Source organism: Aspergillus alliaceus (genome assembly GCF_009176365.1).
Source record: "Aspergillus alliaceus strain CBS 536.65 unplaced genomic scaffold BDW43scaffold_7, whole genome shotgun sequence".
NCBI classification, from domain to species: Eukaryota; Fungi; Ascomycota; class Eurotiomycetes; order Eurotiales; family Aspergillaceae; genus Aspergillus; species Aspergillus alliaceus.
The window spans coordinates 750,554-769,052 of NW_022474690.1; the positions used below are offsets into that span (position 1 = coordinate 750,554).

An 18,499-nucleotide genomic window follows, 5' to 3' on the forward strand; every position below is an offset into this window, starting at 1 on the left:
GTCAACCGCCTGCTTCACGCTGTCATGAACCCATACTTGTACCGATACAATTTACGGAGCTCAGGAGGCTCAGCTCTGCTGTGGGCTGCAAGATACGGAATGTATGCCACAGCACAGGTCAGCATTCAGGAGGGCGCTCTCGTGGATACAATGGATGAAACTGGCTCAACCGCGCTATCCTGGGCAGCAAGGGAAGGACATGAAGAGGTGGTCCAGCTATTACTTGAAACCGGACGGGTTGATATAGAGTCACAAGAGTTTGACATGGGCCGAACGCCGTTAGCCTGGGCAGCGGAGAATGGATATGACCGTGTGGTTATGCTTTTGCTCCAAACAGGACATGTCGATGTGAACTCCCGAGATTATACATTGGCAACACCACTATCGTTGGCCGCGGAATCGGGTCACGAGATGGTGGTAGAGCTTCTCCTTGAAACTGGCAAGGTACACGTGGACTCAAAAGATTGTACCGGCTCCACGCCATTATCGTGGGCGGCGGAGATGGGCTATGAGGCAGTGGTGGAGCTCTTACTTGAAACTGGGCAGGCTGATGCGGACTCAAGAGAAAACACTGGTGGTCGGACGCCGCTCTCGCGGGCGGCTGAGAACGGGCATGATGCCGTTGTCAACTTGTTACTCGAAACCGAAGAGGTTGATATCGATTCAAAAGACATAGATGGGAGAACCCCGCTGTCCTGGGCTGCAGGAAATGGACATGAGACCGTGGTCGAGCTTTTGCTCGAAACCGGACAGGTTGACGTGGACTCAAGAGATGCTAAGGGGCTTACACCACTGGCCTGGGCCTCAACAAATGGATACGAGGAAGTGGTCAAGCTGTTGCTCGATACTGGGCATGTTGATGTCGACTCAAAGGACCTCCTGGGCCGGACACCATTGTTTCAGGCGGTGGTTAACGGGCGTGAGCGGGTGAAGGATTTGTTACTCGCGACAGGTCGGGGAAATGAGTAGATTAGTACTAATCCTTGGTGAGAAAGAACAAGTCAAGATAAGTAATAGAAGATACACATTCATAGATGTTTATAGTAACAGAGCAATAGCAAAAGCAGTAGAAAAATATAGAAGCTCTGCAGATGTTCTTCTGCAGAAGCTCGGACCAATGGGAACATGCCGATCAGGTGGGTCTCCCGGGGAAGTCAAACTTTCCCCTTTGGGTTTAAAAACCAGTTAAAGTTGAGGACACCTTTTACTTCCTCGAACCTTTCGCCTTTCTTGAAACTCGGAACAATCCCTTGAACGGATCCCAATTTAAAAATCCACCTGATACTCTCGTTTGAGCTAGATCTCCACTCTTCCTTTTCACCATCGTCTCTCCTTTTAGGTCCACGTTGTTCGATAGCCGACCAACCCGAAGAGTTATGCAGAACTAACCAGGGACATCCTAAGAACCCTGTCTGACGCGCCAACGACCAAATTCCTTTGATAATTTTCCTTCATCAGCTTCCCTAGGACCTAAACGAACGACGCAAGACGCGACTCCGGCGACAGACCGTTTTGGTGCGAACCCATGAAGCGCAAGGACCGCACGGTGTCCAAACGTCGCTCCAAGCCGACCCTGAAGATCGCGACCGGCCAGAACGGTCATGCGAGGGACGGAATGAATTCCAACATTGAAATGCGTAAGAGGGACACCTCTATCGAATCGTCGTCGTCCGCACAAGCCTCCCGTATTATGTCCCGACCGAGTTTCTCCTTAGACCACGACCCCCCGGTCACCCCGGTCACCCCGTCTTTAACTACGACAAGTTTCGATAACCTCCCTCCAAGTGATAAGAGGAACTTTCTGCTATTATGTGTGCTATACTTCCTCCAGGGAGTGCCCATGGGCCTAGCCACAGGATCGGTCCCGTTCCTACTCAAGCCCTACCTGTCCTACGGCCAAATCGGTGTCTTCTCCCTTGCTTCGTACCCCTATTCGCTGAAACTGCTATGGAGCCCCATTGTGGATGCGGTATGGAGCCGGAGATTTGGCCGACGCAAGAGCTGGATCACCCCGGTTCAGGCTATTGCCGGGTTGGCCATGATCTATCTGGGCGGGCGGATTGGCGATATGATGGTGCAGGCGGGCGCTAACGGAGGCGCTGGGGTCTGGAACTTTACATACTGGTGGTTCGTGTTGGTGCTTTTCTGCGCCACGCAGGACATTGCAGTGGACGGATGGGCCATCACCCTCATGTCCCCACCGAATATCTCCTACGCGTCGACTGCACAGACGGTTGGGTTGACGGCTGGTCACTTCTTGTCGTACACGGTGTTTCTGGCGTTCAACTCGGAGGATTTCGCCAATCGCTGGTTTCGCTCTACCCCGGCGCCGGGCGGTCTCCTGTCGTTGGGCACATACCTGACATTCTGGGGCTGGGCGTACCTGATTGTGACGCTCGGCCTGGCCCTCCTGAAGAAGGAAGAGAAAACACAGGAGCGGGACAGTATTTCGGACGTGTACAAGAGCATGTGGAGCGTGCTCAAACTCAAGAACGTTCAGACGATCATTTTGGTGCACCTGATTGCCAAAATTGGATTTCAGGCTAACGACGGGGTGACCAGTTTGAAGTTATTGGATAAGGGATTCGGCCAAGACAACATGGCGTTGGTCGTGTTGATTGACTTCCCATTCGAGATTGGCTTGGGCTACTATGCGGGCAAGTGGTCCACGGAGTATACCCCCATGCGCCTGTGGTGTTGGGCATTTATGGGACGACTGGCGGCGGCAGTTCTGGCGCAGGTGACGGTCATGATTTATCCGGCGGCATCGGAAGTCCCTTTCTGGTACCTCTTGACGGTCATTGGAGAGCACGTCCTTTCGACCTTTATGAATACGGTCATGTTCGTCGCGGTGTCTGCGTTCCATGCGCGGATTTCCGATCCTACGATTGGAGGGACTTACATGACCATGCTTGCAACGTGAGTTTCCCGCCCTTTCTTTCTTTTGCTTTTTCTTGCCCCTTGGACGCGACATGAAATTGGTGTAACCGTATGAACCAACTAACTGGCTCGCACAGTGTCTCCAACCTGGGCGGTACCTTCCCACGCTACTTCATCCTAAAGCTTGTGGACATGTTCACCGAGGCGACCTGCACCCCTCCCAGCGTTCCTCCTTCGGCCGACCAACTGAAAGGGGAGCTGGTCACTTCCCCGTTCTCTTGCGCGCTGGAACCCGACCGGATTCGTTGCACAAATGGCGGCGGCTCCTGCCATACCCTCCGGGATGGTTACTACATGACGAACATCCTGTGTGTGCTGGTTGGAACGGTGACCTTCTTTTTATTTATCCGACCCGCGGTGATGAAATTGCAGGGACTTCCCCTGCGGGCGTGGCGGCTGTCCCCCAATAGCAGAAATTAGACCATGAAACTCGAAACATAGAGAAAAGGAAAACAAAAAAGCCCAAAAATAGGGGACCGGGACATGTTATAGAAGGAAATGGGCTGTATTTTTTTTTTCTTGACCAATACTCTGCATGTTTGATGTATGTACTAATAGAACCATCTGGACCATGAAACGAGGGTTGCATTGCATATTGCCCTGAATCTAGTCCCTGTCGTTCAGTACATTTATACGAGAGCCTGGAGCTTTGCCATTTGCCGTGTTTCGTGTACCCGCATTAGTGATCGATTAAGGTCCGAGAGTCAGCTGAAAAATGAAAACATAAAAAATAACCCCTATTCTTTTCTTCCTATAAATAAGTCCCTAACCTGGTTCCTGATCTGCAAACTTTCCCCATTTTTACTTAATCACCTAATACCCGAGAAGCAAACCCCTTTCAGCCATCAATACCTCGGTTACAAAATGTACTTCCACTGGTACACACTCCTCCCGCTGCTCCTCTCCCTCCCCACCGCACTGGCAACCGCCCAAGACACCGCCTCCACGCTAGACACTCTCAAGCCCCGAAACGTAACTAACCCTAGCCACCCCTCTTATCCCCCCAACTATATCCAAGCCTATACTAACATAACAAACCAAAAAAACAAAAAGTGGGATCTCCGCCTCCTCAAGCCAGGCTGCAAACCTAACAACTCCAATATCGACATCAGCGTCTACCATTCATCTGGCGTGTCGGAGCGAGCCTGTGATGATTTGACTGCGGTAAACAGTCTAAATCTGAGTATCGTGGATACGGTCTCGTGGAAGAGTCCCAGCGAGCCAAGCTTTGATCTGTGCATGTATAAAACTGGGGATTGTGATTCTGAGGGGTTTATGGGGCAGATTCGGGGGGGTTGGGCGGTTTGCGTTAAGTATGAGGGGTGGAAGGGGTGGAGGGCTGTTCCTAAGGGGGAGGAGTGTGATTAGTTTGTTCTGTATAGTCTGTGGATGGGTTGGTTTTAATGGATGTATGAGTTGAATGAGGGTTTAATGGGTTGATTTCGTTTATTGGGGATAGTTAACAGTACATATTGAGTTGATATCGAGAATTTGAAAGGACATTGTAGTAGTGTTGCTAGTAGCTATTCTCCTATGAATATGCAGAGGGTACTGAGCCGCCATTTATCACTAATTACTGTCGTAACTAGATGATTACTTGGAGGATAGGTCTGACTAATAGGTTTAGTAGAATTAGACCCCCTAGACTATTCTATTACATGCTTTGATGCGGTGATATAGATAGCTGCTTGTATAGTCTGATAGTTATAGAGTTATATATTGATATTTGACCAACCTTCATTCAGAGGATTACATTTATCGAGGAAGCAGTAACAATTTTAGGTAGCTTTGAGAAGGATTAGATGGATAACACTGGGAAAAGACAACACTGAAGGCAATGGGACAACAGATGCTTCTGAATCACCTGACAGGGGCTCCATTTTCAACGCCGCTAGGATAAGGACCAGGAGACATTTGAAGAGTCAACCCAAAAATAAGAAGAAAGGAAAGTATGACAGGAAAGCTTCGGGGAAAAGAGGAGGAAGGGAAGATCCCTTTACCTGGGGTAGTCGATATCCTTTAGGCTGGAGAGCACGGTGGAGGCCATGCTCTTCTATCCATAGTGTTTTCAGTCCACCAACAATTCTCAGATCCCCAGAGGCAGTCATCAATATGATGTCAGGGCCCTTTTTTCCCATACTGCTATCATTGGTAGACTTATAAACCGCATAACAAATACCAACGTCGGCTTCAGCGCAAATAGTCCCCATTACCTGGCCCACGTTGTGCAAAAAACCGCCTTGCACCCCGGCTTCACCCCAACATGCACATCTTCATAGGCAATAATTGACGCAGTTATCCTAGTATTATCTTTGTGCTTAAACGATATGAACTAGTGGGGGCCTAAAAGGAAAAGCTGTTAACAAAGCACCCAAAGACATAACCGTATCAGAAAAGAAAACGGACCAGGGGGCACGCGAGATGGCCAACTTGACAACGCACGCAAGCCAAACGGCCCGGGAGCCGAGCACACACAGCACTCTCATGCTGCGGGACCCGGTCAGGATAGCGGAGACACTGCAAAAACTAGGAGGCGGCATCCTCGTCACCGTCTTCTTCGTCTTGGAAAAACTTGCGGCGAGCTCCTTTCCTTCATGGGCCAGAGGAGCAGCCGCAGGAGGGGAGGAGCTGCCCGATGGTAGCAAGGGGGAGCCCGGAGGGGATTCCACGTTGGTGAACGCGTTGAAATGCAATGAAGATACGTTGAGGTTTCTTGTCCACTAAAAAGGTTTTGGAGACCTGTGCTCTTGTATGAAGAGAGCAGGGCCAACACTGTCGCTTCACTGAATCTGTCGAATATTAGCCGTCTCGCCCATGCTCCTTGAGCTGGTAATCTTCTATTGGTTAGCAAGATCTGGACGTACGACTTACCTATTTGGATTATGCGCTTAATGGTGTTGGGGTGTTTGAAAGCAAGTGTGGCCTATATATTTAATCAGGTCATTGTACTCCACATTGTGGCCGGGAAGAATACGTGTGAGTACTTGCAGGCCCAAGCTGTATTCAAGCTACAACAGTTGGAGAGTACGTAGACCTAAATGCTTCAAGTCAAAGGATAGGTCGTAGTCAAACATAATAAGATAAAATAGTTTCTTGAAAGAAAACCAAGTGGATGATTGAGGAGTTTACAAAGGTAAGAACAAGAAAAGGACGGGCGTAGAGGTGGGGGCGCTTTTATAGTGTAGGCTTCCTACGTAGTGACTTAGGGCTGTGAATAGCATCGTAGGCGGGCTTCAATACTTAGATGAATTTCTATCGAGAATTTCGGACAGAAATAACATGAATAAAGGCTCCATCCATTGAATACTATCTTACGAATCGACTATTCTCCATCATAGCACATTGCCGTACGCGAGGAAAAGCCTTGAGTAATCTCTAGAATCACCTTATTAGAGATCTCTATTTAATTTGAGTACTCTGTTGGCTACCTCGCTCCCACAGTTAGGGGGAAGAGGCGAATATATTAATCCATAGGTATTGTTCAGCGCCATTAAGTTTCACTTTCTTTAGTTGACTCACCCATTAGGAACTATTCATCTGGAGTGCCTTCAATTATTGAACATGGCGCAGGGCTGATTAGTTACCTGCATCGGTCCAACATAAGGGAATAGTTGACATTAGATCCGCGACAAAGCTCCCTTCATCGTTCTGTATTAAGCGGGCAGGAATATGGAAGGAATTGCTTGATCTTGAAGCCCGGGGTATGTCATTCCAGGCCAGAGGATTTTGGTGCAGGGTGGATCCAGGAGAATCGTGGCATCCAAGGCTGTAGAGTAAAGAAAGCCCATACGTCATGAAATCGTATTCCAGTATAACCACAATTCCAAACATCTTCGCCGCTAAACGGCGTAGCTAAGTATTACTCTATCAAAATCTCGCTTCCAACGCTCAAATGCAATGACACCAAACCATATAGACTCACATACAGAACAAAGTCCAGACATCAAACACCGAAAGCCACTCACCTCCCACCTTCCAACTCCCTCACAGCAGTATCCAACAAAAGCCTCGCATATACCCGATGCAACCGTCCAGTCCACTTCGGAATAGTCTTCTGTTCCCACAACTCCCCTTCCTCCTCCACAACCTCATACGCATGCGCCGACGCAAATCTAACCTCAACAAATGGCCCTTGACTCTCCTCGTCACCCTCCCCCTCAAACGGCCCCTCAACGCTCATTTCATGCCGTCCCCCCGTCATCAACCGCCACGGATATCCCCACCGAGCAATCTTTTCAAAGAATACCCGCGGCTCATCTGGCATCCCCCATGTCACTAACAAAGGTTCCTCACCCACCGGCTCCCGAACGACAGTCATAATCCCATTTAGAAGCTCACGCGGAGCCCCCGTTTCCGGTTCGGGGCTGAATCCCGCCGGACTGGTCCCCGTATCTCCAGGGTTGAATTTTCCCGTGCGGAACAGACCGATGAATTTCGCTTCCAGGCGAAGAAGGTTACAATTTAAAAGGGACTGTGCCCATGCGGTGTTGAGATCTTGTTTTGTTGGTTTGGTTTCGTCCGCTGGGTGCTTGATGCGCGCTTGCAAGGCGCGGAGCGGGATACGGGCGGAGTAGATGTCGATGTGTGGGACATGTTGAATTACCGGGTTGGCGGGTGTGCGGAGGAGTTCTGTGCTTGATCTATCTGGGGCGATGGGTGGGTATCGTGCCTCCAGGTTATTGAGCCAGTGATGCGTGCTGTAACCCGCTATTACCAGGGGAGGGGTTGTGAGGGTGAGGAATAAGCGGGTTGGGGATCGTGTTGCCATTTTGGTTTAGATCCGAGTGGATATAAAGCGAAGAATGGTGACGGCGAGGCAGAGGCTAGTCAGTCTATATTTATATATCTTCACGGGAGGAGACGCCGCTTTATTTATATCTCCATCGTGATGGATGATCACCGAATTGGCGGCCGCGTATGGGGCCAAGGGCATCACATGATGTCTGTCAACCCTTCCTGATGACTCCCTTTATGGTAAATAGCTTGGCTGTAGATGATCAGGACACCGGGACGGGATTTCTGGGCATTTGCGTAGCGCGTGGTGGATCTCTCGTTCCTTTCCGGGTTATTTATGGCTAAACTCGGTGGCTTGGGGATCCCCCGAAGCTCAGCATCCCTACTACTTAATGTCCACTCAAACTTGGGCGGCTGGCGGGATCCACCATGTTTCTGGCTGTCACACGGGGTAGGATTGGCGTGAAGGAAGAGCTGGATGAGTACTGGGATTTGCCAATCTGTTAAGCAATTAAGAGTTTGTCTAGTACTCATCAGCTGGATCACAGGATCACTCAAGTTCACTGTCCTGGGATGCTAGGTTTTTAGGATACTGGTGTTTGGGAACTGGACCTTTGGCCCCCACAGCTATAGTACTAGCTCTTGGCGGGTACGGTTTACGAACACGCCAATAGCAGTGCTCGAGGCATGTTCTCCACCGTCGAGCTGTCTTGGAGTTGGCCGAGATGTGCTCCTGGAAAGATCATAATCTTTTGAACGACGATATACGAAGAGTCAAGACTTGCGACGTGAGACAACAACTGGGCCAGAGCCCACTGATGTTACATATAATAGCTATCGTGGCTCTAAGAAAAGTACATACGTGGCTGATGTTAAATTTGTCTATTATATAAATATGCACAGCAATGATATCAAGATACATATTCCCTTCTGATTATCCTCGTAGATTCATTTTCGGACTGAGCCCCGGTTCCCGTTTTGCCTTAATTTGCATTGCACCTCCTGACTCTGCCGAACAAGCGAACTACCGATGAAACTTGTCGGACACCCAGTAGCTAATCCCATCGCACCCCTCGAATTGGCATTCCGTGACCGGCTTGTTCATATTGTCAGGATCAGACAGCCATGCAACAGCACACATGTATTTCGTCGTGACATCATAAACCTCCTTCGATCGCAGTTGGGAATCGTCCCAGGTGACATTCAATTCCAACACATCATTTGGTAGGAGAGAAGGAAACCACATGAATCCAAGGTCAGTCCTGCCTACACTTTGAACGAGGCGAATGGGATCAGAATCTGATTCCGTGTAATGCTGCATGAGCCAGTTAAAAGTCTGTCTGTGGAAGAGGTCGTTCAACATCGCCACATCAGCCGGTCCCGTACTGCTGTCTATCTCTTCGAGCTTACCCTTTATGGTGTCAAGGGGAGCATGTGCGTGAACTGATATCTCACCTTGATCTCGTTGCATTCTCTTCAGAAAGTCGTGAGCAGTTTCACCAGGCAGAAGGCGAATGCGGTTGGCATAGAAGGTCATTGTAGGCCCATCGATTTCGAATGGACTAGCATTTACGTCGGCATTCGGGATGGGCCAAAATCTGCCTGAATCGACGCCCGTAAAGAGAGCTTCTTCTTGTCCTGTGAGGTGCAAATTAACCAATGCACAGGCACTTTTGGCGATGGTAGGAGGAGTGATCTCGTAGGCCTTCCGCATTTCGGACAGTTGCGATAGGTGAATAGAGCGATTGATCCCTTGCGCTCCGCGGCTCTGTTCACCATCCAGTAATACACGGTCCCCAGCCCAATGATCCGGCGGAGTCCAACCCTGGGCATCCCCTTTCATCCAGCCTGGTACTTTCTGTGGAGGCCATAATGAATCTGAAGACAGTGACAAGCCTCGAAGCCTTTGAACATGGAAGTCGACCGCCTTCTCAGCTGCTACGCTGGTTCGGTAGTGTTGGTAATGTTCTGCGAAATCACGGTAGGGAAGATAGTATACCGGGCACTGGTCCTGACTTCTGAGGAGCTCTTTTAAGTCCCGGGCCCAAGAAAAGAGGGTAAGGCCATCGAAGATGGCGTGGTGGAAGTGCAGGACCAGCCCAACCTTCGATGAGTCCCGGATACGGAGAATCGTGGCCTTGAAGAGCGGCCCGACAGATTGATTGACCCAGTCAAAGGCAGGGTCGTTCAGTCCGTACATTTCTACACCATTAGCATCCTCCACCTCGCCACCATGGATAATTTGAAGTCTCAACCACGGTTGACTCAACCGCATGACTAGGTAAAGCTCCAGTTCTTCGTTGAATTTGGCAGTTGTTGCACGCAACAACGGGTGACGTTGAAGCCAAAGGCGTAATACTGCCTCCATACCGGCCACATCTATGGAGATATTCGTGACAAACGCCGCCCGGAGGTTCCAAGAGCTTGGTCTACACCTATCGCTTGAGAAATGCTTGACGTAGTCGGTCATTGGAATGACTTCCTCAACATCATCCCAGTCGAATCCTAATGGTGTCAATATAGATGAGGCCACTTCCTTGGCTCGGTGATGTTCAAGCACATTTTTCAAATTGCCTTGCGCACCATTCTGGGGAGATTTCATCCCAGAGATCTCACCAATGTGCTCTTTCCTGATGGAGAGTAATTTGGCTTGCTTTCGAATCGTATTCGCCCCCATAATATCTTGCTGCGTGAGTCGACCTAGTTTCCTTTTGTTCACCAGGTACAGGAACTGAATTATCATGATACTGTCCGCGAAAGCCAGTATCGGAGTGTCCATGTCAACTTCCTGTGGCCCTAGACCACTTACCGCAAGCCAGAGCGCTGTAAGCTCCGTAGGTAAGTCCGAGGATGAAGGCCTTGGAGCATCTAGCTTTCCCACATAATCTACGACCCATTGACGAAGGGTAGTCTTTCGGACCTTCCCTGATGTAGTTGTCGGATAGCTGTCCATCCCAAGGTCTCTTTGTAGGTCTAGAATGAGAGTGGGCGAGAACGATTGCCCGAGCAGGGACGCCACGCTGGACTGAAGAGCCAGAGCGGAAGCCCTATTTTTGTCCTCGTCCTGCTTAATCACCGCAATCGGCACTTCACCAGCAATCGGATCCGGTATTCCAACGACATACACAGCCTAGTGAACCTATTAGATCTGGGCGAAGATAGCCAAATAAAGAAGTAACGCTTACTTTTATCCCAGGGAGTTTCCCTATGCATTGCTCGATTTTGACGGGAGAGATGTTCTCGCCACCTCTGATTATAAGATCTTTGTACCGACCGAGAAGGTACACTTGTCCTTCATCGTCCATGTATCCCTGATCACCGGTTGCCATCCAATTTATTCCATCTTCCTCGTAGAAATTGGACGATTGCTCTGCAGTCGAGCCTAAGTACCCTTTGATCAGGGGAAGCCCTCCTTGGTGCAACTCACCCAGCTGCCCACAGCGAATAGGAATACGGCTACCAGGCTGACAGATTCGCATCGAAGCTCCTGCCTGAGGCTTTCCAAGACATACGTCCCCCTCGGTGGACGCCATGGTTTCTGCATTTACCAAGCGCATCAGCGTCGCTACGGCCTCCGTCGTACCGTAGCCTGCCACAATCCTCTTAGCACCTAGCAACTTGCTAAGATCCAGGATATCAGGCGTGATAGGAGCTCCACCCAGAATTACCGCGAATGGGGAACAAAAATAGGAACCGGAGCTCCTTATATGCGCGATTAAGGCCTGTACCATAGTTGCAACACAGGCTACATGGACTCGGGAGCGTATTCTGAAAGTATCTAGGGAGGCCGCCGGGTTGAACGATGCGCTCGGAAAGACGACTGTACCACCAGCGAGCCAGAAAGCGAGGCTTACCACAATGTTGAAGATATGGAAACACGGCAGGTGTTGACAAAGGCTGTCCCTTGGGCCTAAACCCCATTCATCGACCAGCATTAGGCTCGGGGTACCGATGCTGATAGTGGTATGGGGGCACGCCTTGGGGAGTGATTCCGTGCCGCTGGTGAATAGGATTAGCACGGTGCAATCTGGCCGGGGGTTTGGGTCGGAAATAGGGAGAGCAAGACAACCCTCCAGCATTTGCCTGCTTAAAGTAGTCCATCCGTTCGGTGGGGCACTGTCTGTGCAGTTTATGATACACTTCGACGGATGGAGAGTTGGTACAGATTTTAGAGCTTCGTCGACCTGCTGGGAAATGATGTTGTCTGACACAAATATCGCAGCGGCATTGATTTTACGCAGTAGATAAACGGCGTCTGCATGTTGATTGAACAGTCGCGGATCCAATGGTACAAATTGGCAAGAGAGCCGGGCTGTTGCCCAGAAGAGTAGCGCCCACTCAGCCTCGTTGTAGACGATGGCAATGATTTGACTCCCGTGAGCGACGCCTTGAGCCGATAAAGAGGCTGCTAGGGTTTCACTTGCAGCTTTTAATTGGGAGTATGTCCAACAAAGAGGTTTGTCAACATTGGTAGCATCACCGCCGAGCCCGAATCGGTCTCGTTGATGGAGAGATACCACGGCTTCCTGGTGAGGAAATCGCTCAGCAACATCGTCGAGGAGCAAAATGAGACTTTTGTCCACAGTCCATTTTCTCCCATCGTGGGATTCTGCCACTCCAGTTGCCGAGGTCGTGCGTGTCATGGTAGAACCCGACGTTGTTTCTCTGTTAATCCTTTAAGGAACCCAAAGACATGAACTATGAAGGCGAGTCCAGAATTCAAATAGGCTCCATAAGAATTAACACGCTAGTTGGAAGTGGCGCTTAAGCATCATACTGGCACACCCGGTAGGTCCATGGTGTTTATGTGATCACGGGGCCCATATCTATTTTGGTACACTGATATAACCTAACGCTTTCATTCATTCCGTTCCGAGTGCTCCACATCGTGCTTGATATCTCATCAATCAATCAATGTTCCCTGTCCGAATACAGCCGAGATGCTGCAGAGGTTAGATCTACCATTCCCTGGAATGTTGTCTTCTCTAGTCATCCCTTGCGTCAAGGCCTGGTTTCCGTTTTCGTCCTTCTCTAAAGGGATGGCTGGCGCTGGCTGGCAATCTATTCCTAGTACTATTCCGGACTCTGTTCTGCAAATCTAATTTAACTTTATTCCATCATGATTCTGTTGGGGCATTTTACCCAAGCTCTCCAGAGAGACGCATTTTGTATTCCTGGTACATGAGGCAGACTACGATTGCCTACAGTTAGAATGGCGGCGACTCAGCCGCCACAAATCACTTTCTGGACACCGAATTCTAGGACTACTGTTTAACAACGATTCCTTGACCAGAGAAAGGCTCCTATAGGGATATCCTCTATGATTTGTATGTATACCTTTGATACCATAGCACATACACACCCGTAGACCTATGGTACTTGGGAGTCGTTGAAAGTGTCATACATATCACGGAACTCGGGACATTGATGCAAGAGAACCGTGGGTGGCCCATCAGCAATAAGCGCACCGTCATGCATCATTAGAACTCGTTCATAAAGCATGATGGTGTCAAGCCGGTGGGTTACTGTGAGAACGGTGTGGTCCTTGAAATGGTGACGGATCGCGTCCTGCATGAAATCATCTGTAATTCTATCGATTCTGTTCCCCAATGAATCATGAAATTAGTTACTGCATGCGCATGGCCATAGAGTGGAAGCTATTTTTTCCTAACTCACCGACTAGTAACTTCGTCAAAGGCAACAATGTTTCCATCACGCAGCATTGCTCTAGCTAAGCAGAGTATCTGCCTCTGCCCGTCGGAAAAGATATCTGGGCTGACGACAATGTCAAGGCCACCCCCTGCTTCGACTAGACTCCAAAGTCTGACCTTCTTGAGTACATCTATGATGCTTTCATTGGAGTGCTTGCTGTAGGGGTCGACATTCTCCCGCACGCTACTCTGATCGAAGACATATGGGTCTTGGGGAATGCCGATAATGGATGACCGCACCCGTTCGCGAGGAATGGTGGCAATGTCTAGATCATCTACAAGGATACGGCCGTCTATGATCTCGACGGTGCGGAATAACGTAGATATCAATGTACTCTTACCACTGCGACGGACTCAGTTCCACGATTGTACTTGGAGAAGCATCTGCTACATACCTGCCCGTACGACCGCATATAGCGATCTTCTCACCTTGGCGAATTGTCAAGGAGACGTTCTTCATAGCTAAATCAGATTGACTTCCACGATTCCACATTAGCCTGGCCCACTTGTCCCGCAAAGATTATGATTATGGATTAAACTCACTTGTAGGACGCAGACACCGCTCGAAACTCGATTGACCCGAAGTTGGGCCACTGTTCCGGGACACTGAAAGTTTCTCCCGGGAGATGCTCTGAGCGTGTGCCCTCCACAAAGTCCTTGACACGAGTTATAGCACCCAAAGATGTTTCTAGAGAGGTCCAGTACGCAATGAAATTCTTAATGGAGGTGCTGAGGGATGCGACGTTGACTAGGGCCAGCCCAATAGAACTGGGAGACGCATGCCCCATAGTAGCAACGGCGATCCCCATCAGGACCACCACGAAGCCCGCTATTGACATATCAAGCACTACACTCAACCACATTTGAATCGATAGGAGTAGGTAGTATGGCTTCTGCGAGTTGTGCAGGCATGTCTGGTTAATCGCCTTATATTCCTTTTGCCATCCGAACGCTCGGATTGTTGCAAGCCCGACCGTCGTCTCCATGAAATTTGTAAATAGTGGGGATCTGGCTTCGATCTCCATGACCCGCAGCTGGCGCGATGTGCGAATGTAGTATCTTTGTATGCAGTAGTATGCCACGAGGCATGCTGGCAAGGTTGCCGTGATGTATTTCGCAGACACAGAAATGACGATCAACTGTCCGATGCATAGGAATAAAGCTGAACGGTAAATGATGAGCATCACCGTCGTTATGAGATACTTGAGAAAGCGGTGCCATATGTCTTACCAAGAGATGTGTTTAATGTAACTATAGGAAGCTCAAAGTCAATCAGCTCTAAATCCTGACTGAACCTAGCTCGTGGAAGGTTGTCAGTCATTAATGAAAACTGCTCGAGAAAAGAGAAGGAAGTGATAGACGTGTCTGTACCGGTTGAGAATTTCTCCCATGTCGGTCGAAGAAAAGAAAGAGATTGGCGCGCTAAAGTACTACGTTAGAAGGGCACGAATTGGGATGCCACGCATGCTTACAGCAAAACCGTCTGCAGAAGTCGAGAATGTATGGTTCGCATAGTGTTCTGCATGACACCCCTCAAAAGACACCTATAGCCGTCAGATACCACCCTTTGATAAATGATTCAGGGTTAAGCAGCTGTGGTACCATGCAGTAAACATCAGAAAAGCAATTCCCAAAATCCCCAGGCACCAATATACTCCCACGCGCATATGCCAGTGGACATTTGGCTGTTTATCATTGTCTGCTGCCCACCATTTCAACCATACAGCTGCAAGAACCTCGCGTTTAGGATTGTATTCGACACACCGAAGAGGGGCCAGGTACTTACTTGGGAAGACCTGCAGAAAGACATATATGGCTAGCGACATATAAAATACACACCATGCACAGATGGGTGCGGTCGAGAGGTAGTACTTGTAGGTTGTGAACAGCCCAGTGTGACAATTCTGCTCAATATTCTTTTCATCAGAATCCAGTACATGGTGCTGCGCTGAGGGCGCCGCCGTAGCCTCCATAACCGCGGTTGATGGTTTCATTTTGCGCTCTTGGTTATGAGTGTAGTGGAGATAGTCCTGAACATGGGCAAATTGCCCTTGTGCGAGAATTGATCCCTCTGCATTTAGAACGATGATATGATCTGCTAATGGTAATGCGCGAGCTTTTTGAAAGATGGCCACATTTAGCATGCATCGTGATATCTCGGACGGTGTGAGAACCTACTCGAGTTTGTTGTCATTACCACCGTCACTCCAAGCATCCTAGTTAGCCCCTGTGGCCCCAGTACTTGTGACAAAATTCTCTCCTCGGTAACGGCGTCTATACTACTGGTAATGTCATCTAGAAGCATTACGCTAATTTGTGAATAGATAGCACGCGCCAATGCCTGTTTGAGTTGCACATTAGACCACGGAGGGCAGATATGGAAAGGTGCTTACCAGTCGCTGCTTTTGTCCCCCACTTAGTGAGATGCCATTACTACCAATCAGGGTCTGGTCACCTTGATGTAGCTGCTTAAGATCATCTTGTAGACCACAAGCGGCAATCACTTTAAGGTACCACTCCTCCACATACCCTTCTGCTCCGAGGATATTCTCTTTGAGGGTGCCGTTTGCTAGCCATGGAGTCTGGCTACAATAAGCTATTCTGGCCGAGTCGACTCGGACCTCACCTGTTATGAACGGAACCTCACCAAGGAGTGCCTGAAGTAGAGTAGACTTTCCGCACCCCACAGTACCAACGACCATGGTCAATGAAGACTGTGGAATGACAAATGACTGATTACGAAGAATAGGGGGGCGATCACGTTTCCACCACACAGTGAGATTATGTGCTTCAATACAAGGTGTTTCAGAACCCAGCTTGCAGGTAGTATCGGAGTCTTGGGATGGAGTGGAGACTCGGGATATGCGAAGATCATGTCGCCGAGACTGAGCAAGGAAGTTCTGGATACGACCTGTGCACCCGAGAGATGTGGCAAGGTCTGCGAAAGCCTGGAGGAACCCCATGAATGACCCCGCAAAAATGTTAAATAGAGTAAGGGAGGTGAAGAGCCGCTCGCTATTAAGCACGCCGATGCTCTTACTCTGGGACATGATCGTGTAGATGGTGAATGACACTACTGGCGTGATGATTGTGTTGATATTGGCTAGAGTAAGCTTAGGATGAGCGCCGACTGGACTATTCGAGATAGACGTAGCTTACCCAATGCGATAAGCACTATCAGGAGTAGACGATACCGGTATGAGATGCTGATCTCATTCTCCCGCAGTGCGTGGAGCTTCGTGGAGAGCTTGCCAGTCAACGCTGACATCTTCACACTTTTTATTGCGCTGACCATCTCACTGGTAACTCCCAATCGTTGTTGTATCCTCTCAACCCACAGCTTCTGTCTCACAGATGCTATGCCTGCTAGCCAGGCCACCACTACCGTAGAGCCTGAACAACCGAGTCAGTGAGCTGAACAGTGGAGCATGAGCATTCTGGTAGCTTACAGAACGAGATGAGAATTGGTGCGACATCAGCGCTAGATATCTGGAGATATAGGAGCCAGAGACATAGGGGGAGCTCAATGAATGTTGCCCATGTTTCATGAATGTGCTGAAAGCCTGCCGTGACTCGGTCGACGTCGGTATTCATGGCCGTTATCGCGGAAGCGTCATCACCGCTGTGAATTGGCATTGTCATGACTTTACGGTAAATCATTGTGACTAGGATTCCTCGCATGCTAGCCATGAGGCGATAAGATTTGTGCTGGGTTTGGGCAGAGGATATCTGTGAAGTGCAATACATTAACAAAACCTGACTTGGCCTCTGTAGTGGAATCGACAGGTGGATTGACTCGTACCCCTTGCCCAACATAGACAATTGTATAGGCCGCAATCAGCCCCAGGCCACGACTGCGGGCATTGGTACCCTGAGTAATGAGCAAAGTCACAGTACTGCGGATCAGATATGGCTGGGCAAAAGTAAAGCCAATCTGGGCCAGACGAGGAATTATGCCAGCGAGAAGGTCCCATTTCAATGTGTTCAGTAAGGGGCCGACCAAGGATTGCCATTGATCCTGAGCTTCGTCTGTGGACCATGAATCAGCCAAATATAGGTCTTCAGAGCACCATTACCTACTCTGGATCGCGATAACCTACATCTATCCCACAATCGAGAGAACTGATCTACCACAGCGGGCTCTGGTACCATTGTTTTTTGCATCGGAAAAAGATCATTTAATGTTAACGTCTTTTTTGACCCGGCCTGCAGCAGCGGGTTCAGCCACCAGAATAGACCACGATTAAAAGCCCCGGCCCAGGTCTCTGGAGGCATCGCTGAACCGGATGCAGAAAGTATGTGCTTCTTCTCGGCCATCTCAAAGCCGAGGAGCAACAGACTTAGGATTGCGGATACTATGGACATAGCTGCAACGGCTTGTAGGCCCTCGATCGCCCATAGTGTCCTTAGGCGGGGTATATAAAGCAAAATCGTGAAGAGAAAGAAACAGTTGAGGGACTTGGACGGTCGAATAGATCGACAATGTTCGTAGTGAGATAGGCAACCGAATCCTACAATGGCGACCAGCGACAGACAGGAGGCCGCCAGGCTCAGGTCGGTCCGAGGCATGGAGGGTCTTGCCCACAGACACAGTTGCACAAGTTGAACCAGCGCATTAGTCGCGTGAAGGAGCTAGACTCGGATGAATCAGTCATTGGATAACCTGATAATTTTGAAATTGAGATACCCCACCACTTTAGTCCAATAAAGCCACTCTTTAATAACCTTGGGCTCCTGGTTCTGTAGGTATAGTATGCGTGCTATCGCGGCAAGAAAGAAGATTGAGGACGGCGCAATGGACATGAAGCCTTCTTCGAATAAGAGCGTGAAGTCGAAGCCATTGTAGCATCTCTCCACTGAAGGCCCGAACTGATTTTCAACCAGTATGGAGCATGACGCAGATCGAGGTGTGATATTCGACAACAGGCGCATCTTGCCGCACCTCGTGCCAGGAGTTGGCTGCACCTGTATCGGTGAAATACTATCAAATATTATCTCACGGACTGAGGGAAGTAACACAGCTGGTTTCAAGATGCAGGTCTGCACGCATGACCCACGGGTATATTATCCCTGGGGACTGATGCAAGCAAAAAAAAAAAAAAAAAAAAAAAAAA

At 49.4% G+C, this 18,499-nt stretch overlaps 6 protein-coding genes across 6 annotated transcripts; 3 read left to right on the plus strand and 3 right to left on the minus strand.

Moving 5' to 3' along the window:
* Window positions 1-1,236: 1,236 nt before the first annotated feature.
* On the plus strand, window positions 1,237-3,670 carry BDW43DRAFT_266625 (SD08430p). Its single transcript, XM_032040884.1, has 2 exons — window positions 1,237-2,919; window positions 3,018-3,670. Exons 1-2 carry the CDS (start codon window positions 1,526-1,528, stop codon window positions 3,358-3,360), a joined length of 1,737 nt encoding a protein of 578 aa, XP_031903812.1. The 5' UTR covers window positions 1,237-1,525; the 3' UTR covers window positions 3,361-3,670.
* A 134-nt stretch (window positions 3,671-3,804) lies between these two features.
* On the plus strand, window positions 3,805-4,308 carry BDW43DRAFT_307990 (uncharacterized protein; the record flags this gene model as incomplete). Its single annotated transcript, XM_032046368.1, has 2 exons — window positions 3,805-3,912; window positions 3,994-4,308. The coding sequence occupies 2 exons, from the start codon at window positions 3,805-3,807 to the stop codon at window positions 4,306-4,308; spliced, it is 423 nt and encodes a 140-aa protein (XP_031903813.1).
* A 1,060-nt stretch (window positions 4,309-5,368) lies between these two features.
* BDW43DRAFT_266628 (uncharacterized protein) lies at window positions 5,369-5,790 on the plus strand. Its single transcript, XM_032040885.1, has one exon. The coding sequence runs from the start codon at window positions 5,425-5,427 to the stop codon at window positions 5,662-5,664; it is 240 nt and encodes a 79-aa protein (XP_031903814.1). The 5' UTR covers window positions 5,369-5,424; the 3' UTR covers window positions 5,665-5,790.
* A 951-nt stretch (window positions 5,791-6,741) lies between these two features.
* Window positions 6,742-7,892, minus strand: BDW43DRAFT_266629 (uncharacterized protein). Its single transcript, XM_032040886.1, has one exon. The coding sequence runs from the start codon at window positions 7,706-7,708 to the stop codon at window positions 6,902-6,904; it is 807 nt and encodes a 268-aa protein (XP_031903815.1). The 5' UTR covers window positions 7,709-7,892; the 3' UTR covers window positions 6,742-6,901.
* Window positions 7,893-8,698: 806 nt separating this feature from the next.
* Window positions 8,699-12,317, minus strand: BDW43DRAFT_307993 (AMP-binding enzyme family protein; the record flags this gene model as incomplete). The annotated part of the gene is made up of 2 exons (XM_032046369.1): window positions 8,699-10,804; window positions 10,860-12,317. 2 exons carry the CDS (start codon window positions 12,315-12,317, stop codon window positions 8,699-8,701), a joined length of 3,564 nt encoding a protein of 1,187 aa, XP_031903816.1.
* Window positions 12,318-13,044: 727 nt separating this feature from the next.
* Window positions 13,045-18,317, minus strand: BDW43DRAFT_297980 (ABC transporter; the record flags this gene model as incomplete). Its single annotated transcript, XM_032044484.1, has 14 exons — window positions 13,045-13,273; window positions 13,351-13,728; window positions 13,781-13,861; window positions 13,929-14,547; window positions 14,616-14,750; window positions 14,947-15,111; window positions 15,172-15,501; window positions 15,564-15,726; window positions 15,779-16,488; window positions 16,545-16,778; window positions 16,835-17,114; window positions 17,188-17,414; window positions 17,486-18,017; window positions 18,078-18,317. 14 exons carry the CDS (start codon window positions 18,315-18,317, stop codon window positions 13,045-13,047), a joined length of 4,323 nt encoding a protein of 1,440 aa, XP_031903817.1.
* Between the last annotated feature and the right edge of the window lie 182 nt (window positions 18,318-18,499).